We start from the raw sequence: 23,514 nt of genomic DNA on the forward strand, positions 1-23,514 counted from the left end.
CACCAAATGCTTTACATTGAGCTTTGTAGATGTCTGAAGAACTAAGAAGTTTTCTCAGGAGCTCGAACCTCGTGAGGATTAGTCCACAAAGGTTAACAGTCTGGCACTAGAGAGAACCAGGCTCCTTAAATAGTCCACTGCTTGATGGGGAACAGGTGAAACCAACCACCCTTCCACTCAGGGGGGGAAATGCTTGAGGAGGACCTCTGGAGGAGAAGCTGAAAATCTCTCAAATGAAGGAGGAGATTCCCAGACTCTAACAACATTTTCTGTAGAAATATAGTCAAGTTAGTAAAGAATAGCTTTTAAATGTGATCATGAGACACTTTGGTAACAGAAACCTTTCACAAAGACACAATCTGTTCTCAGTGGTTTATAAAACACAGTTTATCTTTCATCTCTTGGTCTTAGCATGATTTATACTATATTTTATGACTTATCCTCAAAAGTTGCTGCTGACATTTCTAAGATCCAACATTCAAAAACCTTTCTCAATTTTAAGCACTCATTGCATATAGACTATCAACTATCTGCTGTTTTGCCCCAATTGTCAGTTTGCCTTACAGTTGTTTTTTTGTAGTTTTTTTTTTTTTTAATCAAAGCTTGATTTACCTAAAAATGTTAACATTTCATGCATAACGTTTGTTAACATTTTCTGATAACTTCCTGTTGTATCTTATTTCCACTTTTTGTGCTTATTCACTTCTTTCCATTCGACCGATTTGGACTCCTGATAAAAAAAACAATCACTCAAAACAAATAAATCTCGCCGATAAATAATAATTACTGGAGTCACAAAACTATATTTTCTATAAGTATAATCCTATGTTCCTAAACTATAATTAATTTAATCTAAACTAAAGATCCAGTTTTCAAAATAGGTACCAAAGCTTTTGCTGGATAAGAATTAAACCTCTTTTTTGAATGGCACGGGGGTGGCTGCACCATAATGTGGGGATGATGTTTTTAGCAGTAGAGGGAAGTTAGCCAGAGTAACTATAAAACATATGACCAAACTGTGCAGAACCTGACCACTAGCCTCTTCTTTAACTCAAAAATCTGGGTTACACAGTGGTCCTTTTTTTTATGAATTATTCACACAGTCATTTTAACAATTAATTTCAACAGCAAAGCCCCACATTTGGTTTAGTGAAAGGACTAACCCAGCATTTTATGTTGTAGGTACAGTAATGATGAATGATTTTACACCAGTGGCAGCTGGGAGAGTTTTCTCCAGGAGGGGGGCTATAAATTCAAAATAGACGCATACCAAAAAGTAATCAAACTTATTCTAAGTTATCACACAAGTATACTTATATGAATACCAACAACAAAAAACATTCTAAAAACACTTATACACTCTTATACACTTAAACACTCATATAAAAACAAAACATAACAGGTTTTGTACAGGTTTACTGTAGACAGGTTCACTTTTTGTACATAAATGTTGCCCTTCTGAGGCTTTGTGAAGGTAAATGCATGGTCCAATATGGTGTCACAGGCCTAAAAAAAAATAATGTGCCCGTTTGATAATGGAGAAGCTATTAGTCAGCTAATATATAAATTACTTGATTACTTGATTAAATTACTTACTTAATTATTTTCTGAGAATGTGTTTATTTAAGAGTTTATTTTTGGTTGCAAATGAACAAACATCTAGAAAAAGTTAACTATATTAAATTATTTTCCATGTGGATCCCAGATTGTTCATTCTTCTTTGCCTTTTCTAAAAAGTGCTTTAAATCAGTCCTACCTGTCGGAGAGGTGTTTTAAGTCTGTCTGTCCAGATTGTGACCACGTCAAATATTTCCGGTCATTTTTAAAAGGAACGCAGGGAAAACTAAAAAGTTTGGCGGTTCTAGACCAAATGTACCAGGGGGGCAGGAGGGGGACAGTGTGTTTTCATGGGGGCACATAGAAGCATGAGATAAAAAAAAAAACAGGGCAAGGGATTCAAATATATTAAGGTAGCTGCATGAAGTGAAATTTCTATTCAATTGGGTTTCTTTAAAATTCTAAATGTCTTATTAGGTTAATACATTCAGAATTTAGGAATTTTACACATTTTTGACTTAATTTAAGTTAAAATTACAGTTTCCTATAAAATCTGAATTAGAGTTTAAGAAAAACTTTTAAATTCAGCTGTAGAAATTAGAGTATTTTTAAAAATTTGTTTGAAAAAAGATTTTACCAGATAAAACTGGGATCCTATCTCAATACCACTCAAGCTACACCTTATTGTTTTTAAATAGTTAATAAAATAGAATTTGTAAAGAAAAAAAGTACCTATCAGTAACCATGTCTGTTCCAGCGCATATCATCATTAGAATTTCTTTGAGTATTAAGTCTTCATTACAGGGGCCATAACAGGGGCCAGGACATGATCTACAGGGGCCCTGGCCCCCGTTGACCCCTGTCTAGAACAGCCCATGGAATTACACTGGAACCAACTCCTGCTAAAAGTTTGGTTGTAGGATTTAGCCTTTTTCTCGGTTTGCTGCATTACATTTATTTCGGGCCTGTCAGGTTCCTACTCTGTTGGATTTTTTCCACCATCATCCTTCTTGCGAAAGGCTAACTTAGTAAAGGTCTCACTGAATTGTGTGAAAGCTTCGCTTCAAGTTCAACTGTTGTCGTCGCCCTAATCTCTACTGCCTGACTGACAACTAGCTGTATCGCCTGTATCACTGTAGCAGGGGCCAAAATTCCAGGAGCGACAAAGCCATTAATTTTGGCGATGCTGATTGATCAAATATTTATTAATCTTCCCTAGCAACATTAAAAAATTGGTTAATTCACTAAACTTCAGAGGCGTTTTGAATGAGCGCCCAAGAAGAGAAATGATGTGTTCTGTTTGTGGAAATGCACTGTTGAATGAGAGTCAAATGGTAGAAGTATGTAGCCACATACTATTAAGCAAAACTGACATTGATAATACTTTTAAAATCTATAAATATTATTTGTGACTTTTCCCTTCCGCATCTAGGGACGGCAGCGCCTATGGGACAGCCGCCACTGTTTTACAGTGATGGCAAGATTTTATCTAAGAAGTTGTTCTCATCTAAACCTACTTGAACTTAATTTCTTTTTTTGTTATCTACTTCCTTAAATAAGTTGTCGCCTTTTTAATATTTGCCTTTGGTCTCTTTGTATAACACCCAATATTACCTGTTGCTTTATCAATAAGATTGTGTCTTACAGTCAGAAAGAACTGGACCCAACTCACAGACTGTTCAGGAATTTCCTGTCTGTCCAAAACATATACGACTGTAGTCTATTTCAGTAAACAAGGGAAGCGTTACATAATGCAAACATTTTTATTTCTTTTTGTTGTTGCTAAGGAGACAAAGCTGAGTGAAGAGTGACTAAGCCGTTTTGTATTTTGTATTTTTAGCCCGTCCTGCACTAGACTGGTTAGTTGTTTTCCAGTGGGCTCCCCATTGTGGGTTGCCAAGATTCCCAATGTGATGTGAGGGCCTCCACAGGGGAACTTTAGTTATGGGGGGGAAGTTTTGTGACGTAAAAAACTCCCCCTGTCTCTCTGCTCTGCCTTCCACTTTCATTTTGATCTCCTCTTCTTTCACTTCATAGAGCTCTTCTTCCTTTACAGTCATCCCCCCAACGCTCCACAAATTCCACTTATCGTCTCATCTTTCATTTCAGAAGCTTCCCACGCCGGTCAGGCTGTCCTCACAGGATCAGGAGCCGACGGGATACACCTCAGAGAGGCAAAGCAGCAAGGTACAAACAAATAATTTCTGGTTTGTTTACTGAGACAAGGGAGGCGGAGATCAGACTTACTAATTTGCCTCCTTTTTTTCCACCACGTTTATAGGAGAGCAGCATAGCCGTTGTGCTGCCACAGAAACCCAGCGAGCAAAAACACAGAGCTGAGCTCATCACTCCCAGAGTAGAAAAGGAAGAAGTTATTAAGGTATGTGTTCTGGTTCAACTGGAATAAAGTTATACTTCTCCAAAAACTTTCTCACTATTCTGCTTTATGATTTAAGGTCTACCTTGAACCTAGACAAAAAACGATACAGAGTGTCAGGATGCTGACGGACGAAGTGTCCCACATTCAGGAGGTCAGAAACAAGCTGTTCTAGAAACTATTTACTCTGATCTTAACATTTAATGACTTATACGGAACATCAGTGGAAGACATTTTTTGTGACTGTTCTTTGGAAACATTTTTTAAAAAGCATTATCTCCTTGTTTGTAGGTGCGGTACTGCCTGAAGTCTCTCAGAGAGCAGATGGCTGCCAGACAAAACAGCAACTTCAATAAGGTAATTTCTACGTTTCCCAATGCTTCAAAATGTGCAGAAAAGCTTACCTTTACATGGCAGCATATTGTCAATATATGGTCTCCTACTATGTGAAGGATCAGCTGCTCTACAACTATGCATCTGTGTGTCTGATAACTGATTAAAATGCTTAGATTTTGGGGGAAACTGGTAAAAATATGTAACATATAAAGCGTGAAATGGATCAAGAACTTAGAACTTAAAGTAAAAACAAAACTTTATAAACAGAATAGACAAACCATCATGACAGATTAGAACAACTGTAAATAAGAAAAACAACATAAAACTAAACAAACTACTGCTGAGGTGTCAGTCTGCTCATCAAATGATGTTTTAGTTATAAAGGGTCAAATAAAAAGGCAGTTTTAAAGATATTGTTCAGTAAAAACTTCCAAATGTCTCTTTAACCTTACGTTTTAAGATTTAAAGCTTGAACTCTTTTTTTTATCTTGCAAATGCATGACTTTAAAAAGAGTCCAAATATTTTTTAACAATATTATTAAAAAATTAAGTAATATTGATCGAAATATTTCTTTGTACTGTTTATACATTGGATTTTTCAGTTTCCCTTAGCTTGATTTATGTATTTATTTTTGTCTAATCTTTAACAGCAACCTGAACATTATACAGATAAAACTGCATGTGATTGAGTGAACTACAGGATTTAAAAAAATTTCATAATAAGATTCACACTATTTAAGCTTATTTTTACATCAGTTGTACATTGACGAATAGCAAAACCAAATAAAATATATTTTTCAGTTTTATTTTTTTTCCTTTGGAATTTATTATAATCATTTATTTGTGGTTTTGACTTGTTTTTTTATTGGTTCAGTAATTTTTGTTCCATAAAACTCAGTAAGCAAATATAAACCGATGTGGTTTTGAAGCTTTAAATGTTTAACTTTTAGTCCATGCATTATGAAAACTCCACAGCATTTTCCAGTTTCATTAGTTGTTTTTCCTCATTTCGTTCTGAGTTGAGAATCCTTCCAGATGAGCTTCAGGAGGGGCAGCACAGCATCTGGACCCGTTTACTGCAGAGCCACACAGTTGTGCTATGTGCAGAATGTGGTTTGGCATTGCTTGTCTGATATAAGGCTTTACATACGCTCATGTGGATCTTATATTTCCTGTTAAGCATGCAAAAAGTTTCCATCTTGAATACAAAGACGTACAATGATTCTAATCAGTTCATCATGTTTAATCGTTGACCCAGATTTAAAAAAAGTAGCAGCAGGGATTCTCAAGCTGCTTCTGGTTTATATTGCTTTTTTTTTTTTTTTTATCTTTGCGTGAGAGCAGTTTTTGAGCTCCCAAGTTTATGTCTGTTTGCAGCTCACTGCTGCCTGTGGGCCTGCAGATTATAACCATTCAGCATTGATTTTCAGCTTTAACGTCAGTTATACCAAGAATTCTCTAGATTCTTTTAATCCTTCAATGTTAGCCTCTGGTCTTGTAGTTAAAAAATGTCCAGTATTTTCACAATAATGAGGCATTCTGTTTCTCTGGTATGCTTGAAAAAATGCCATAAAAGATGCACACATTATATACTGTATTTCTCTTTTTTTTATGTTTTTGTAGATTAATTCTAACGAGTCCTATTTTTTCTCCACAATCGCTGCAAAAAGTTTAAATCTAAATATGTCATTTTTTCTTGCATTTTTAATGCAAGAAAAAATGACATATTGAGAAAAAAATGACATATTGAGAAACTTTGTCAAAAATTGAGAAACTTTGTCAATGGAACAAGACAATTTACATTTAAAATAAGAAACACAATTGCATTGTCTTATATCAAGTGCATATTATCTAATTATCTTATTTTAAGACAAAAATTACTCATTCCATTGGCAAATTATTTATTATTTATCTACTCAAATTAATGGTAAATACACTTAATTTAAGAAATAGTTTCTCATTTTTAGATGGTTTTTGCAGTGTAATCAGCTACAAAATACTGGAAGAAAGCTGGAAAAATTGGAATGATATAGATGGGAAGTAAAGCCTTAAAATTTAATAGAAAATAATAGAATAGATTAGAAAATCCCTTTATTGTTCCAAAATGGGAAAGTTCTGGTGTTTACAGCAGCAAAAAATTATAGAAAAAATTGTCATACAAATGTGGACCTTAGAAAATGTATGAGTGACATACTAGTGAAGAGTGAAAAATAATAAATACAATACTGTAGTGTAAAGTGTTTTAACAATATAAAACTGCACCTGGAGAATGAAAATAACCAATATTCAGCTATGGACATTTTTACAGTAATGAATATTTGAAAGTAGCAGCAACATCAGAGATGTGCAAAAATGACAGCAGCATGATATTTAATTTACTAAGATAGAAACTGTGCAAAATCAGCACGAATGTAACAACTTATTGAGGTTGTTGGGAACAGTGATGGTTATAGAGTCTTACAGCTGCTGGGAGGAAGGATCTGTGATAACGCTCCTTGGTGCTTTTAGGGTGCAGCAGTCTGTCACTGAAGGAGCCAAGTTGAGAATTGTTGGATTTAAAGGAAGCAGATGGAATGTTCATTGGAAAAAAATCATTAACTTTGTTTAACTTTGTCTTTATAAACACTAACTTTCTAATCTTGTCACTGGTTTTGTGTGTTCAGGTTCCAGCAAACGGCATAAGAGTTAACACTCACAGCAGCCAACCGCCGGTCACCAACAATAACAATAATGTTTCTTTGGACGTTCAGGTGAACTCTTACTTTTGGGTTTTTAATGCACTTTTTGTTTAGATTTTTTGCTTTTCTCTTGGGATAATATGAGACTGCCTATTGTAAGATTTGTGGGTTGATTTACATTGCCCTCCTCTTTTAAAGCTACAACCTAGAAATATATTACATTTAGACTTTTTAAAGCTTCTGTTTCCGAAGGCTAGCCCTGTTTTATCTGCTTGTTAGCACCTATTGTCCCCTCAGGCTTGGCTTGCTTTGTAAGGCTAGACCTAATCGCTCTGTGTTGTCCCACTTCCACAGTTCGAGGACAATCAGGAGGACAGCGCCAAGCTCAGGGAGGTGACCAGGCGCCTGTATGCACAGCTGAAGGAAATGGAGAAGCAGCACCAGGAGGAGCGGGACAGACTGGAGGTCAGTGTCAGGAAACTATGTGTGGTTTCTGCACGCCTACTATGACTCACCCCTCTGCTTTCATATTGCTTTAACTGTTAAACATTCATATTATCTTTGGAGTTCATTGCTTGTTCTGTGAAGCTTCACCCTTCATTTGTTTTTTTAAAGCATCTGTCCAGACTTGACTGCATTTTTTTTTTTTTTTTGCCGCAGATTTATCTGCTTTATAGTTTTTGTTCTCACTGTTTCATTAGCAGCAGCATGTGGGACATGTGAGACCGTTTTCTCTGAAGACTGACTCATCGTGTATTTTTACTCCATTTCTTGTCGCCACAATCTAAGTGGAGAAGAAAATTAGAGAAGTTGGGCGGCCATAAAAAAAACCTAATTAAAAGTTTTGCTTTAGTTTTTTTTTTTTTCCCCATCTACAAGTATTCATATGTATTCACAATCTTTATATCTAACATTATCTTTCTTTGTGTTGGTAAATATCTTTCTTTAGCAATCACTGAGTGAAAGCTGCTCTGATCTAACCTTAGATGCAGAAAACTAAAGACTTTAGAAATAGTTTTAGGGATGAAGAAATCTGAGATTTTCTGTGATAAATGCAGTCAGAGATATTCTTAGCTTTAGCAATGGGCTCAATGTGTAGCTTTCAAATTTACATATCCTGCTTTAAATTTTGCTTAATTTAACCCTGTACTTGTGAGAGCATAAAATGTGTAAAAAAAAACATTAAGATTAATTGATATTTCATTGCAGCAAGAAACTCTCACACTGCAAACAGGAGTCAGAAAAAAAAAACCTCTGTCTCTTTCCATCGCAAGCAGTAACATGTCGTTTTCTTAACGCTACTGGACCTATCACTGAAACAGGGACGTTGGTTTAATTATGAAGTTCTTAGTGTGCATCACATCATGAACGCTGAGATTGTAAACATAAATCAGAAAGAGGATAAGAACTATACAGACATATTTCTTCAGAGAAAATATCCCCTCCATGGATGTCTCACTTCCGCTTGAAAAATATTAAAGGAGGAAATCAGAAGTTATCCTTTATGCAGAAAGATGTTGCAAACGTTCACAGCAGGAGTACTAATCAATGTTAATAAAAATATTTATTTCCTAATATATAATATATTTTTCTCCAACCCTCTTGCCAGGACTCTTAACATATAAACTGCAGCAATGACTCGAAATGTGACTAGGAGCTCTATGGTAAACTTTAAATCAACAACTAATGGTTGACATCAGCTTTAAAAGTGCTGTAGATCGTTTTCAGATAAGGAGGCATTAAAATAACATCTCTATCAGCAGAAAGTGAACAGATCCATATAGACATCCTGAGAAGCCTTCATAAAGGCCGTCCATTAGCTTTTAGTGGATCTTAGACAAGAGCCCATTAAGACATGACTCAGACTCATGGGTGGAAAAACGGATCAGCAGTTTATTCCACATGATTCATTTTTATTCTTCAATGTTTATTGAGTTAATATCTCATTTGATTTGCTTCAATTTGTATGTGTTTTTTCAGCTAAATAGTAAAATCTGGATTTAAAATGATGCTGTAACATTTAAATATTGGTAATGTAAAATCTGGGCAAAGAAGGAACCTTCGGTTTAAGCACCTCTGATGATTTTTGCCTAATAACATGTTTTAAATGAATCCACTCAATTCAAAAAATGAATAAAATTTAAATTGATAAAAAGTACACATCTGTTGAGGCTTTCTGGAAGTTCTCATTTTAAAACAATGTTGCTTTGGATTAAAAAAAAATGAAGATTACATATTCTTCCAACTTTAAATGGCTAAAACAATATGATATAAACATTTTTACTATTTTGCATTCTGTAAGTTTGGCTGGCTTAACACAGACATTTAGGTTAATGTCCTGACTGAGGAGCGTGAACATCCAGTTGGGATCAAAATAGCTTTAGAAGGTTTTAAGCTTCTGAATTTTCTTTCTAACCTCATCTTCTTCTGTTTGACCAAACTACCTTCATGTTTCTCTTTAATTATAGGTGGGTTTAAATGAGGGCCAACAGGGGCCAGTATACCCATAGAACAGATCCTGGCTCCTATAGTGAAAAGAAACTGTGAAAAAAGTGTTTCTTTCTTTAATTCAGTGTAGTTTTACTTGATTTAAGTGGGTAAATAGGAGAATTTGCTAATGGCATAAGATGATTTATGGTTAAAATAAGAAATAAAAAAATCCCTTATAAAACACTCTTATTATAACGGCATAAAATACTCATTCCGTTGGCAGATCATCTAATTTATTTGCTTGTATTACAGGAAAATGCATTTATTTGATGATAATTTTACTTTATCAAATCTGCATTGTAACACTAAAACATAACATTCTTATGATGACAGAACAGACTGTAACTGATTCATCCTAATTGGATTTTCAATTTCACCTTTACAGTTTACTTTGACAATTATTTAGAAGCTACAGCCAGTTTCAAGCTTCAGCTTTATTTCAATCAGAACAACTAACACAAAGAGAAAAGACAATTAGCAGAAATGTATTGATACAGTTAATTTGTCTTTGGCGCTCAGACCTCGGCAGGAAACATAGCGCTTAATTTTGGTAGATGTGCATGAACAGGAGCAAAGAATAGGGCTGTTTCCCGCCAGGCCTGAAACTGGTGGTGGAGTGGAGATAGATGAAGTTGATAAGTCTGTAGACTGCTGGTTAGAGAGACGGTCTGCTGAGCTTTATGGGGAGATCCAGTGGATTGCATGAGCTGATACTAGAGCTTCACTCAGGGACCTCGAAGATGGAAGTCCAGTTGGATAACGCAGGTTCAAAGAACCTGTCCATGATGAGCAAGCATGAAGCGACAGTGGAGAAGAAAAACTCCCCGTTGGGAAGAAACCTCTGGCAGAACCAGGCTTAACATGGCGGTCTTCTGCCGGACCGGCTGAGATAAGACAGTAAAAAACATTGTAAGAGTCCAGGAGGAATAACACACTGATGAAGCTTCAGCTACGGTGGTGTAGGAGGGGCTGGAGGTGGGATGAAACAGTGTCATCTGAATGAAATCAGACAACACATCCGCAGCCTGTGCACAAACAAGTGCGTATTGGAGGCCTTTCAAGATGAACTTTGGATGCTGATTGGCTTTCGTGAAGGTGTGGTTCAAAGCTGATTGGCTGCGTCGCAGGTGGATGTAAGAGAGCAATCAGTTTCTTCAGTTGAAATTCCGCCTAGGATCTATTAAGATAGGATGACAGTTTTCATCTCTTCAATCAGGTGTCTGATATCTTTGGTTTGTGGCTCACTTAATGCCCTAAACAATGTGCTTTTGCCCCATTCTTGTTATGTTCTGTCTACCCACTCAACATATTCTCATTATGCACACTATTTCGTACGTTTTTCCTAAAAAAAAACACATCAGTGCGCATGCGCTGGCAGACAGAAAAAAAAAAGCAGATCCACGGACGGACGTAAAAATGGGAAAAACAGTGCAATCATCATTTATTCATGTCTCTAACTATGTTGCTTGCTGTTTTATATCTTAGGGTTAGGGTCAGGGTTAGGGCTAATTGTAATTTATATTCTAGATTTGTGAATGCGCATACGATGAAAAAAACGTCCAAAACGTACGAAATTACGGTGCATAACTTTTCGTACGATTTCACATGCACTCATAATGAGAATAGGTTGACCCACTTGTTCTAGAACCACCACTGCCTATAACTAAACCCATAAATCTTCTCTTTCGTCTCTCCCTCTAAGCCTCCTGCCTTAAAGTTGCAGCCTCAACATTGTATCTCTTTACCTGTCCAAACCGTCTCTTTGGCTTTATGTCCAAAACATCTACCATGAGCTGTCCCTCTGATGTCCTCATCTCTGATCCTGTCCATCTGTTTTATTTCCAAAGAGAACTTTCTACCTCTGCTCTCCCCACTGACTTGTACACCTTTCCTTTCATTATCAACAGCTTATGAGTCTGATGGAAGATTTAAAGAATTTTTTTTTAAAAGCGACATAGTGAACAAATGCGGGTTTAAAATTCGGAAGGTTGTATTGATCTAATTTATTTAAAGGATTAATAAAACCAAGTTTAGATCGTTAGGTGTAGACTTTATCAAAAATTTGTATTGTCTTCAAATTTCCACAGTAGAACAAGCAGTAACTAACAAAAAAACTTTACATTCTATGAACCAACCCTGTTATTTATATTTATACACTGAAAAAATAAAGGCTTCAATTAAAGGACCATCAAATTTCAATGTGTCAGTGCAAGCAAAAATGTTATCTCTAGATGGTTTTTTACAAAAAGTTTTCCATCTGTTCTCTTTTAGGCCGAGTCGAACGAATGCCGCATCCGCCTGGCTGAGCAGTCTGTGCGTCTGCAGGCGGTGGAGCTGCAGTCAGAGGAAAAAGCCCAACAGGTAGAAGAGCTGCAGAGGCTGCTGGAGGGAATGAGGATGGAGAGCAACCTCCTTAAAGACAAGATGGAGGCAGGGGAGGCAGAGCTGCTTCAGCTAAAAAAGAACCGAGAGGGAGGAGCAGAGAAGGAACAAAGGTAAATTACTCTTCTTTGACATAATATTTTATTATCATGGTAACGACTTCAATATAATCAGGCAGTTATTAGTCAGATCAAACCTGTAGATGGTTCTGTTTTTATGTCTATTTAGGTGCACAGAACTCAACCATGAGGTGGCTGTGCTAAAGGAAAAGATTCACCACCTTGATGACATGCTGAAGAGTCAGCAGAGGAAGCTCCGTCACATGATCGAACAGGTATTCAACAAGTTTATATGCAAAAAAAAAAAAGCACATGGCAGAAAGCAGTATTAAGGAAACAGGAAGTTGTTGTGTGGTGTTACTGTAATGAAGCGATATCATGTTGCACTGCAAAAAAAAAAAATCTAAAGTCATTTTTTCTTGCATTTAGAAGGAGATTGAGACACTTTGCAAACAGAACAACACAATTTACATCTAAAATAAGAAAAAAACATTTTAAATGTCTTATTTCAAATGCATATTATCCATCTTCTTTTATTAGATTAAAAAAACTCATTCCATTGGCAAATCATCTTATTTACTTAATCAAATTAAGGGTAGAGGTTTTTTATTTATTTTTAGATTGTTTCTGCAGTGTGGGAGTTTTTTTTTTTTTTTTCTGAACATTTTTGTCTTTGTTTATTTTGGCTGATATCACAGCTGCAGCATGCGCGGACGATAATCCAAGAGAGGGACCGGGTCATCACGGATCTGGAGGAGAAGGTCGCCTTCCTAGAAGCTGAGGTCAGCAACCTTATGGTCAAAAAAGTAGCCATCACGGCAACCCTGAAGCCTCTTTTTATACAAGGCCTTCTAAAAACTACTAATTTACCTTTCAAATAGCTTTATAACAACAAAACTCAATGTATTTAGCTGTAATTGTATGTGATGAGTTGTGTTGTGGCCTATTTTCCAGGTAAAGTCTTTTAGTTTTGTGATTTATTTCTCATTAAGCAAGAAAAGGACAAACATTTCCTCCTTGCTTCTCTTGCACTGATTAAAAAAAACAAAAAAAAAAACATACACCCACCCAGATGCATGCTGGTCCTACCATTGACAGCCTATTAATTAACCTAATTCACCCAAATTGCTCATACCTAACCAGAAACAAAGAAACATAACTAAAAAAACAAAAAACATAATCCAAAAACAAATATCAAGCAATACAGTAAAATAAATAAATTTTACTAGGTTATCAACAAAAAAAACAAAAAAAATTGTTAATTATTAACAAATAATTGGCTCCTACGGGTTGCATTTGCAGTCCCCCCAAATAAAATTAAAAAAACTCAGTAAATATAGCTCTTTTGTTAACAATTTAATATTTACCTAAGAATTTGATATGTGGAGAGATTAGCTTCTTAAATATCTAAGGGTTTGAACATTTCAGAGGTCTGTCCAAATCATCATTTAAAAATATGAAAGAATGGTACCTTCAAGATATGGATGCTCACTTTGGTTAAAATGCTGGAAACAGGAAGCATTGGTCAAAGATCCAGCATAGAGGAGCTGCAGTTTGGAATAATTTGCAGCTGTGTTTTCCAATAAAAATCTGATCTTGATGGAAAAGAGACAAAAAGAGAGCAACAGAAAATCACAGGCCAAGCAGGAAACACACAGAACAATTTAGGTGCTCAGGTCACATGAGTCCTAAACCAAATTTTTAACCTACATGCAAATTTTAAGACTCCTGGGACACCGCAAATAACCATAAAACCAAACTCTATGGTGAAACATAGTGATGGCTCCCATATGTGTTGGGAACAATTCAGAAAATGCATCCCAATTGATTGGAAGCTGGGTGGAGCTATGCTACATGGCCGTTCTTTTCACTAAACTGTAGAGTTGTAGCTCTAACATGTGAGAAAGGCAGTTATACAAAGTATTAATTAATGCAGGAGCCATAAAAAAAACATACATTTTATCATACTTTTTAAATTCTATTGTAACTGTTCTTCCCCTGAACAAAAAGCATAAAATCTTTATGCTATTTATACTAACGCTGTGGCTTTAAATTGCAAATCATGAAAAAGGTAAAGGAACGAGTGAATTGCATAGGCTCTGTATACCTTTTATATCAACAAAGTCTGGTTACCATGTATGCTTTTTGTCAACTAATACAATCATTCAAAATAAATGGCAACCTAATTTATGAGGATACATACTTTTTAATTGTTTTGTTTCCTGTTTATAAAAATCTTTCAAATCTTTTTATGAGTAGTACCTTAAAATACTAATAAACAAGTATTTCTTGTATTGATCTGTAAGAAAAGCGAATCTATCTGTATTTGCCACATTGCACAAAATACAAGTTAATGCTTTAATTTTCTTATTTTCTACCTGTAGAATAAGGAAATGCATGACCACTTGGAGCATCTCCTGACAGGAGAGGACCCTCCTGAAATCTCCACTGAAAACAAGCCGGAAATTGTTTACAGGTGAGGAAGTGCCTCCAGATTTCCTCACTGGAAAAACAATCTAGAAATAAGTAAAAATTTGTTAAATCAAGTGTATTTACCCTTAATTTGAGTAGGTAAATGAGATACTTTGCCAATGGAATGAGCATTTTTACTCTTAAAATAATTAGATAATATGCACTTGAAATAAGACAATGAAACTGTGTTTTTTTTATTTTAAGTGTAAATTGTCTTGTTCCATTGGCAAGATGTCTCTTTTACCTCCTCAATTCAAGAACAAATGCACTTATTTTAAGAAAAAATGACTTATCTAGATTTCAGTTTTTTCCAGCGCTGCCTCTGTTTCAAGGTTATCCGATCAGCTTCGTAACTCTGGTCAATTTCTTGCAGCAAACCTTTGATTCCAACATCCCCGACCAACAAGGTCCTGCCTTTAATCAAAGTCATCGAGATCAAATCTTGAGCAACGTTGCAAGAAATTATCTAAAACAGACATGTAAATATGTTTTTACTTTTCCTCTAATAATATATATAAATATTTATAAGTAGTTATAAGTTATCACCTTATTGTTACCTTTGTGGCTGTTACACTCAGGATTTTGGTTGCATGTAAAGAAAAAAAAAGAAAAAAAAAAGAAGTGGAGTAACAGGAAGAATTTCTCAAAAACAATTAAATGATCCGATTTCTTAGATGTTACATGCAGGCACGAGTCTGTACAGTTTGTATTTCTGCCTGCAGGATTCAGTGGCAAGACTTTTAATCCTTCATGCCATTTAAGTGCAGAATAAGCAGCTAAGCTTTTAGTAAACTAATCTGGGTTAAATTAAACAATAACTATATTACTGAGGGTTTTAGCACCTTTTCATTTTCTAAATGACACATTTTCCTGAAGAATCACAGACTAAGACTTTGTTACTGTCAGAATATTTTTAAGTGGCTTTATAGGTGAGGAAAACAAAAGCATTGTTATATAAATTCTAATGTATGTTGGATTTATATTCCAGTCGTTATCAACACCGTTTTAATTTCCAGTCTGCAGAAGTGCTTCAACATGCTTTGTGTCCAGGATTATCTTCTGCATAAATGATTATTTAATAATGCTTATTTAACATGTTTTGTATTGTTTGGATCATCCAGCATCTTTATAATAATACTTTGTTGTTTTTTGTAAACACTGTAGATAGATTCCTCCAGAGTGTAACATTGTGTTGTAGATTTTCCTCCACTCTTATTTAAATTTAAATAAAAGATGCCGAATTAACTCTAAATGTGGTGTTAAAGCTTTTTTTCTTTTTAGCTGAACTGTTGAAAAAACTCTAAATCACAGACTCTGCATCAAACTGACTCAAACCAAAACACTGCATAATCGCACCATATATATTTAATGCTCTGAAATTGCAAATGAATGTATTTTTTGTACCATGTTTTTTCTCCCACAATGTTTACAATTGATCACTGCTGGACTTTAAGAAACAGCAATGTCATGGGAGCTGTACAAAACAAAATTTTGTTTCCTTGACAGACAATTGTTTGAGTTCTTTCTTAAAGGTTGGTGTGTTGTACTGCCCCCTAGTGGTTACATAAAGAACCGAAGACCAGCTCAGAATTGAATGTTTTCTTTTCTTCACCTTAATTATGTACAAATACAACTCAAAAGCATCAATAAGTTACAAATTAAATATTTTACAAATACATTGATAAAAAAAAGTGTATTTACAATAAAAATTTGGGAGACATTAAATAAAATAACTTATTAAAAAAACTTTTGTGGGCATAATTTTTCTCTAAAGATCATTCATTAGGTCCAAAGTACGGCTGAAAACCACTTCTAAAGTACATACACATAAAGGCAGAGTCTGATTAACTCCCAGACTTTGTTTACAATTTCTAAGAGCTACCTAAAAACCCCGTCACAGTCTGTCACAGATCTTCCATCGCTCAGTGATTCACAGAGTGCTCTCCAGTGTGTTGTAGTTGTCTTTGAAGCTTTTGAGCTCCAGGAAATGTTTGGGCCTCTTGCTACGCTGACCCGTGGAAGGCAGGTAGGTGACCTGGATGGTGGAAGGAGTGCCGCGGACTGGGGAGCCCGTTAGATCTTTAGCTGCACACTGGTGCTGCTGGTCCAGGCTGGTGCTGCTGGAGTAGGCCTTCACACTGGAGGAGAGGAAAGAAGGGATCACACTGACATGATGAACATCCCTGTTAAACTGCAGATCTGATCAGATGATAACGCTTCATTTTCAGGACTGTCCTATTACCCTTTTAATGATTTATCTTAACTGTTTTTATAGTAAATGTATTTTTTTTTTTTTTAGGAAAATGGGTTCAGGTTGTCCTTAATGAAAACTAGGCTCATATATATACATGCAACCCTTTAATAGTAATTAAATATTCCTTGGAAAGTTCCAGAAAAATACCTCGGTTTAAAGCTTGTTTTCATGCTCAATTAATTCTAAATCTAGTTCAGATCCATATTTTATTATCACTTCTCTGCTCAAACACAAATTTATGCTCCAGTTTCAAACATTTAGCTGCAGATCCTTGGAAAATTGAAAGATTTGGAGGTAGTCGGACTGTTGAACAGCTGAACTCTAAACTGGACTCTGCATCACACTTGCAGCATTTTTTTGCACCACCAACGTTGCTAAAATTTTATTATCCTTTTAAATAGGACACAACTTAACGTTCTACTGCATTTTGCAACATTTTTATTTTGCACTGCACTCAACTTTTTTTTATAATAATGCCATTTTGCACCATTTTTTTTTTTAAACTGTCCTTTTTCTCCTACATTTTTCACATTCTGATCACTGTTGCTATTTTTATATTGGTAATGTTTATCTTACTCCAAATGCAATATCATCACACTGTTGTAAGCTGTACACTCTGTGCATACAAAATGACACATTTTGTCTCTTCCATACACTATGTAATACTTGCGTAATGATGGCAGTAAAACTGTCCCATAGCATAAAGCCTCTATAAAATGTGAGGTAGTGTTCTCAGGTTTGGCTCAGAAATGTTCCATTGTTTTGTTTTTCTCCTATAAAGACAAAAAAGCTACTGTTTCTATTAACTTTCCTTTTTGAAAATTAAAAGCAATCTGTCTGTGTTTGTGATTTTCTGTTGGAAGTCTTTCCTTACATCTGTTGCCACATGCTTGCTCGGTGTGAGGGATTTCTGCCGAGTTATTGACCCAACAAAACCAATCTTACTTGGAAAACATTTTACCAATGGGAAACATAAATCTTAGAAATGTTATAAAACTTGTGTGCTTTTAATTGAATTCATCTTTCCTTATAATTGAAATGTCTGGATTATGGGTTTTTTTTGTCTTGAAAAATTGTCCTGAAGAAACATTTTCAGTAAGTACAAAATAAATCAACTTAACTGGAATTGTGTCTTAAATATGGATAGCTATAAACGATTAAAGCAAGTTTATGATTAGTTTCTTGAATGATCCAGACTTATTCAAAATCTATAAGCCACCTTGGTATGGAAAGTGAAAAATTTGATGAATCCAGAAATTAATCAGAGACAGAATGAAGCCAGAGAGAGTTTGCATGAATTCAAGAAATTCTAAAAACATACTCAAGCTGTCTCTTCATTAAAAATCACTGAAGTTGCTAGTTTGTGTAATTCATTTGCTTTTAAAAACATTTAATTTACTTAAAATATGTTGGGTATAAATAATAGGTCTACAGAAATTGCATGAAGCCTGTAAGTAAACAGGGTAAATACACAGGTAGACCAGTTTTAAAACGATGCATATTCAAATTAAAATGTAACTGAGAAAGGATATTTTTGGAAATAAAAGACTAAATCCATGTTTTATTAGTCGTAAATTTTTCTGAGAAGCTGTTCAGATCCCTGCCAACTGTAGAAGCATGTTTTTCCTCTGCATAATTGGGGTTAAATGAAGGCTAGGAGTGATAAAAGATAAGTGTTTAAAGTTTCCATCATTCTCCTTCATGCCGTGAACAGAAGACACCAGTTCTGAGTGTCTATCTGGCGAATGAAAAATTTATCTCCTTGATGAACAGAAGTTGTTTTGCTCCAAATGTTCATGTGTGAGGAAGTTCTTTATGCAGGGGTGGGATGATCCCAAGGGAGAGTGTGTTGGGATTTGTACAGTATAAATGTTTGTGCTGGGCTTTGCCTAGTCAGAGCTCTATCTCTCTAAGGAGGTACAATAAATTTGAACCTTTTACTTGCAAGAAATGCCTCTATCAGTTTCTCCACAACTTTACACGTTATCCAAAACATAATAATTTTTACATCTAGGGCTGTTAGGCAGCACTTACACATCCACCAGTTCCTCAAGAGCTTGTTGGTATTCCAGAAACTCTGCCTCACCAAACGCCTGAAACACACAGAGAGAAGTCAGTGAGGCCATCTCCGTTAAAAGCCACAGGGGTTAAAAGAACGCCTTCACTGACCCCAGTTCCATGGCGGGCGCTGTCGTATCCTTCCAGTAGGCGGTCGATGAGCGCGCTCCGGCTGCTCTTAATCAGCGAGTGGGAATTGCGCAGCTCCACCAGCCAGTTCCTGAAGCTGCGCCCAGTGAATGCACTGGGAGTGCCGCTTATCTCCTGCATGGGAATTCCTGAGCAGGAACAAGCAAAGGGTTAGAACAAATGTAAGAAACTAAAATATTTTAATCATATTGAGGCTGAAACATTTAATCGGGTTAATCATGATTAATCGATAACTGAAACAACGTTTTTTAGTAATCGATAAATCGTAAACTGAAGTATAAAGACTCTAAAACATGCTTTTAGATGCCAGAGCAACCAAACTAAAGCAGAAATTACACCAAAATTGTAAAAGATTATATACACATTTTGCATTTAAAATAATAAAAAAAAAAATGTTGGTCTGTCAATATGCTCTATTCAGAACTCCTCATCGGGAAAAGTTTTAGTTTCACCTGGTTTAATTTCGTACAAAGTCTTCCTCAAGGAAGCTTTGGCTATCCGATTATTAATCGATTAATCGAAAAAATAATCAAAAGATGAACCGATTTGCAAAATAATTGTTAGTTGCAGCCCTTTTTCATATAGTTTTGTACTTTCATCTAATATCAGAGAGCAGGTTTTGAATAAATAATTGCCTCTAGGGTCACCGCCATGCTGCAATCCATACCCAGGAAAACATGTAATATTCTACACCATTTTCAATACTGTGGGGGGAAAAAGTGGTATTTTATAAAAGGTACAAAAAATAGTTTTTATAAAAATAAAAAAAACTCCCCTTTTTTTAAATCTCAACACGGTTCATGCCTTTCAACAGAATTCGTACCTAGTTAAATAAGTGTGCAAAAAAAAAAACACAAAATAAAATCTCAATTATAATCCAACATTTACAATGAAATTGACTATATTCTAAGGTTGTCTAAAGTATTATTCTTTTAATGTGTAAGTAAAGCAAACATCTAAAATTAACAATAGCAAATAATGCAAACAACCATTTTCAGTATCGAATATCGATAATTGTGATAATCCTACAGACCTCAAGTCCACAAATTACCCGTTAATCTAGGACAATAAACTCTCTACTTTTGAAAAGAGACTCCTTTCTGTTAGTGTCATCTTTTGAAGCAATGAGATGGCTTTTTTGTTCAAATAAAGGCAAACACCGAAGGTTTAACTCTGGTGAACAGGGAAGAGACTGCTGGCATTGATTTTAATTTATTAACAGTAACATTGTAATGTTCTGTCTCTGAAGCTCAAACTTAAATATTTTGTTTCTATATTCAGTAAGAACATTTATTCCATCAGGGGAAGAGCAACCTTATGCTCTTTGTTACAAACAGTGGAAGATCTGTTTGTTTTCAAAAGGAACTTTATTGTTCTATAAATACATACATCAGATAATGGAAAATCTGGCTTTTAGCAAGATTACACTAGCATATTAAAAAATTGCTGCCTTATTAAAAGAAATAGGGCTGTACAAATGCAAAAAGCAGAATTACCTCAAATTTTGTCAGGGGTGACTTTCTTGAAAACAAAAATATTCTTAGTACAGATTTTCTTTCCTCTCGACTGAATAAAGGCATTTAAATTAAAGATTGGATTCTTTTTTTTTTTTTTTTTACATGAGACAACACCACTGATAAATAGTGATAATAAATAAGGGTTTTATTTTCTGGAAGACTATCGATGTCACTTCTCTGGCTGTATATACCGACAGGTTTATTTGGTGAAGGGTTTTGGTTCTGTTTATGTTCAGGTGAGTTTAGTTAGTTAGGAAATTGGTGTTTGGTTTGGTTGATGGTAGCATTGTCTTTTTGTGTGTATTTGGTTGATTCATTTATTGTTTTTTGTCAAATTGTCAGTCTGAAATTGTCTGAAATATTAATAAATTTTTTGGGTTCTCAGACTTTTTTTCTTTTTTTTTTGCTCTAAGCCAAAGTGACGTCATTCAAACAGCAATTCCTTCCATCCTTGGTAGCGATAAAGATTATTATATGTATATTCAGGTATACTCTACCTCACAGACAGTCCCTAAATAGACAGGTAAAGCCAACAATGTGGATGAGTCATAGCAGGTGGGTACCGATACCCCACTGATTATTGTAAAATAAATAATAGAACTTTATTGATCTCACATTGGAGAAATTTACCTCTGCATTTAACCCATCCCCCTTGGGGGACAGTGGGCTGCCATCGTGGGGCACCCGGGGACCAAGCAGGGGTTAAGGGTCTTGCTCAGACACCCAGAGTGGTAGTCTGTAGGAGTGGGGCTCAAACTCAGAATCCCAAGCTCTAGCCCGCCACTCCAGAGTCTGTGTGCAGCTGTTGATCAGTATGGATTCTGTAGCTTGAGATGTTCACACTTTTACAATCTATACAGCTGCGAGAGACAGACCTCCCAACATAAGTATACTAATAGACATTTGCTAAGTTGTAAAATACAAAGACCATCTCTAAATTTAGGGTTTAGTGAGTTGATGACATGATGTAGAGCAAGATTAAACATGTTTAGAAGAAAATCTAGAATGGGTTATTAATGGCTGATGATTCATTTTCCAAATATGTAAAAACATGCGATTTAAGATTTTGGTTTTACATATTTCCAGTAAAAATCTCATTTTTTTTTTATCTTTAAAACATTATGTATAGGATTTTTGACACTGGCTAAAGTTAAAATGAGGATTTCAATCTAAATGTTAAAACTAACCTGAGTCACGGATGGCATCCAGGGCTTTCATTCGGTATAGATAGTTGTAGCAACCTTGGAGTTAGATAGATAGGTGGTTCGTTAAATTAGAAAAATAATGTTATTAAATTATATAAGCTTGAGAATGTTAAAAAAAAAAAAAAAAAAAAGGACAAAGAAAATGTGACTGACTCATCTGTGATCCCCGCCTGAGTCTCTCATCCTCTTGTGATAAGAGCCGAGGTTCGAATCGTATCTCCTGGACCTTGGAGAGCTTCGAGTCGATGTTTTCCCTCAAACCCTGTCAATTGATCCATATTGATTGATTGATTGACTTTATTGATGTCACAGTGGAGAAAGTTACTGGTTACATCGGCTCAAATAGTCAAAAAGAGAAAAAGAATGTACCAAACGAAGAAAAGGTGCATGGGATATATACAGTATATACACAGTGTGTCCACATATAAGAGCTTTTTTAATAGCAGGATTATTATACAGGGTTGTTGCACAGGATGTTTACAAAGATGGTTATTTATATATATATAGCTATTGCACTGGGTGTCAAATATAAACAGGTAATTGCACATCGTATTAAATAGTAATAACACGTTATATGTGAAATACAACCAAATAAGCAACTGATTAGGCTAGAAGATACCAGATCCTAGAGGATGAATGATCCCCATACCTTCGGTGCATTGTGGCCAATAGGTACGTGGGGTCCACGGCGGGATCTCATTGCAAAACGCACGATCTGCCTTTTGACGAAGATAAACAGCAGCACAAACACCTGTAACCAAGACCATACAGGGGTTTATAGTAAAACATTACCCAGCTGCTTATTACATGTCTTGAAATGATTGAGGGGGAAAAAACTCACCAAGCTGCCATAAGCCATGACCAAAACTACATTGACCCCGGACAGAGGCGATGATGAAGCCGCCATTCTGTAGATAAACTTCAATTCAACGGTTATGACTTCATTAGCTCGGGTAGCTAACTCAGAGCAGGTTGATTTAAAATAATTAAAACAAGCATCGCAACATACATTGGATTTTACATCTTAGCGCATGGTTGATTTCTTTCTAAAAAACTATCATACAAAAATAATGCTTCCAGCCCTTTTCATAGTGTTCGTTCTTGGCAGGTTTAGCTTAAGATAGCCTAATATGTTCTTTTTCCTCTTCTTCTTCTTTTATGGCACCTGCATTACTGCCATCTAGCCTAATGCGTTTGCGTTACACTGTCAGGAAATAGCAACTGTGTAACAGCAGGGTGGCGCAGTGCTGCCCTCAAGTGGTGGGAGTGTAAAGTGTACCAAAATAATAAGATTTGATTAATCTACAGACAGAGTTCAAACAAATTCTTCATACAAATCACATTTCATGTGTTTATGAATTCAAGATTTAATATCTACTATTTAGCCCATCTTAACTGTGTACTCAAAAGAGTTAATCAAAAAACAACTGCAGATATTACATTTTTCTAATGTACACATAAAACAGTTGCATATAGTGTTTATCCTATAGCATTATTACTATGTTAACATAAATATATTAATAGAATCTGTCATATCTGTGGAGTATATCTATTTATATAGATCATACATTATATATATATATTATGTTATATGTTATTAGCATTACTATATATAAGTTTTATTCTTGCGTTTGTAGTGTAACTTATTGTTACAGTTTATAAAGCTCATACTGCATTATAGGTAATGGTATGTGTTACTCACTGGCATTAAATATATATTGCAATTGGAACCGTGTTGTTGTACAGTAGAGTATATTATATGTTTATTTCTTAAGTTTATTTCTTAAGTCTTCACTGTTATGTTATTCTTATACACTTTTCATCGGTCCAGATTTTTGCGACCATTTTTTTCTGTAATCTTTTTGCTGCTGTAAACAACAGAATTTCACGATTGTGGGAGAATAAAGGGATTTTTTAATTCTATTATTAATATACCGGTAGTACTTTTTTTTCATCCTCGTCGTTATCAGGTTTCTTTA

General features: G+C 35.3%; 2 protein-coding genes across 4 annotated transcripts in view; one reads left to right on the forward strand and one right to left on the reverse strand.

The window, feature by feature from the left end:
- The window catches only part of tuft1b (tuftelin 1b), a 32,929-nt gene extending 18,051 nt beyond the window's left edge, over positions 1–14,878 (forward strand). For 2 of the 3 annotated variants that reach the window (XM_038279314.1, XM_038279316.1), the window contains 11 exons: positions 3,667–3,744; positions 3,839–3,937; positions 4,014–4,088; positions 4,226–4,291; positions 6,934–7,020; positions 7,303–7,413; positions 11,710–11,933; positions 12,049–12,154; positions 12,578–12,661; positions 14,264–14,355; positions 14,725–14,878. In XM_038279314.1, the coding sequence (XP_038135242.1) occupies positions 3,667–3,744; positions 3,839–3,937; positions 4,014–4,088; positions 4,226–4,291; positions 6,934–7,020; positions 7,303–7,413; positions 11,710–11,933; positions 12,049–12,154; positions 12,578–12,661; positions 14,264–14,355; positions 14,725–14,797 (1,095 nt within the window). In that variant the 3' untranslated portion in view covers positions 14,798–14,878. Of the gene's footprint in view, positions 1–3,666; positions 3,745–3,838; positions 3,938–4,013; positions 4,089–4,225; positions 4,292–6,933; positions 7,021–7,302; positions 7,414–11,709; positions 11,934–12,048; positions 12,155–12,577; positions 12,662–14,263; positions 14,379–14,667 lie in introns of all 3 variants that reach the window. The other variant, XM_038279315.1, reaches the window with a different exon arrangement.
- A 1,057-nt stretch (positions 14,879–15,935) lies between these two features.
- On the reverse strand, positions 15,936–22,708 carry LOC119779618 (protein C1orf43 homolog). The gene is made up of 7 exons (XM_038279317.1): positions 22,377–22,708; positions 22,185–22,286; positions 21,689–21,797; positions 21,518–21,571; positions 18,775–18,941; positions 18,640–18,698; positions 15,936–16,489 (listed from the first exon to the last, which is right to left on the reverse strand). Exons 1-7 carry the CDS (start codon positions 22,440–22,442, stop codon positions 16,282–16,284), a joined length of 765 nt encoding a protein of 254 aa, XP_038135245.1. The 5' UTR covers positions 22,443–22,708; the 3' UTR covers positions 15,936–16,281.
- Positions 22,709–23,514: the final 806 nt, after the last annotated feature.

The sequence above is a fragment of the Cyprinodon tularosa genome, unplaced genomic scaffold, assembly GCF_016077235.1.
Source record: "Cyprinodon tularosa strain WSP-4 unplaced genomic scaffold, ASM1607723v1 ctg15, whole genome shotgun sequence".
Classification (NCBI taxonomy): Eukaryota; Metazoa; Chordata; class Actinopteri; order Cyprinodontiformes; family Cyprinodontidae; genus Cyprinodon; species Cyprinodon tularosa.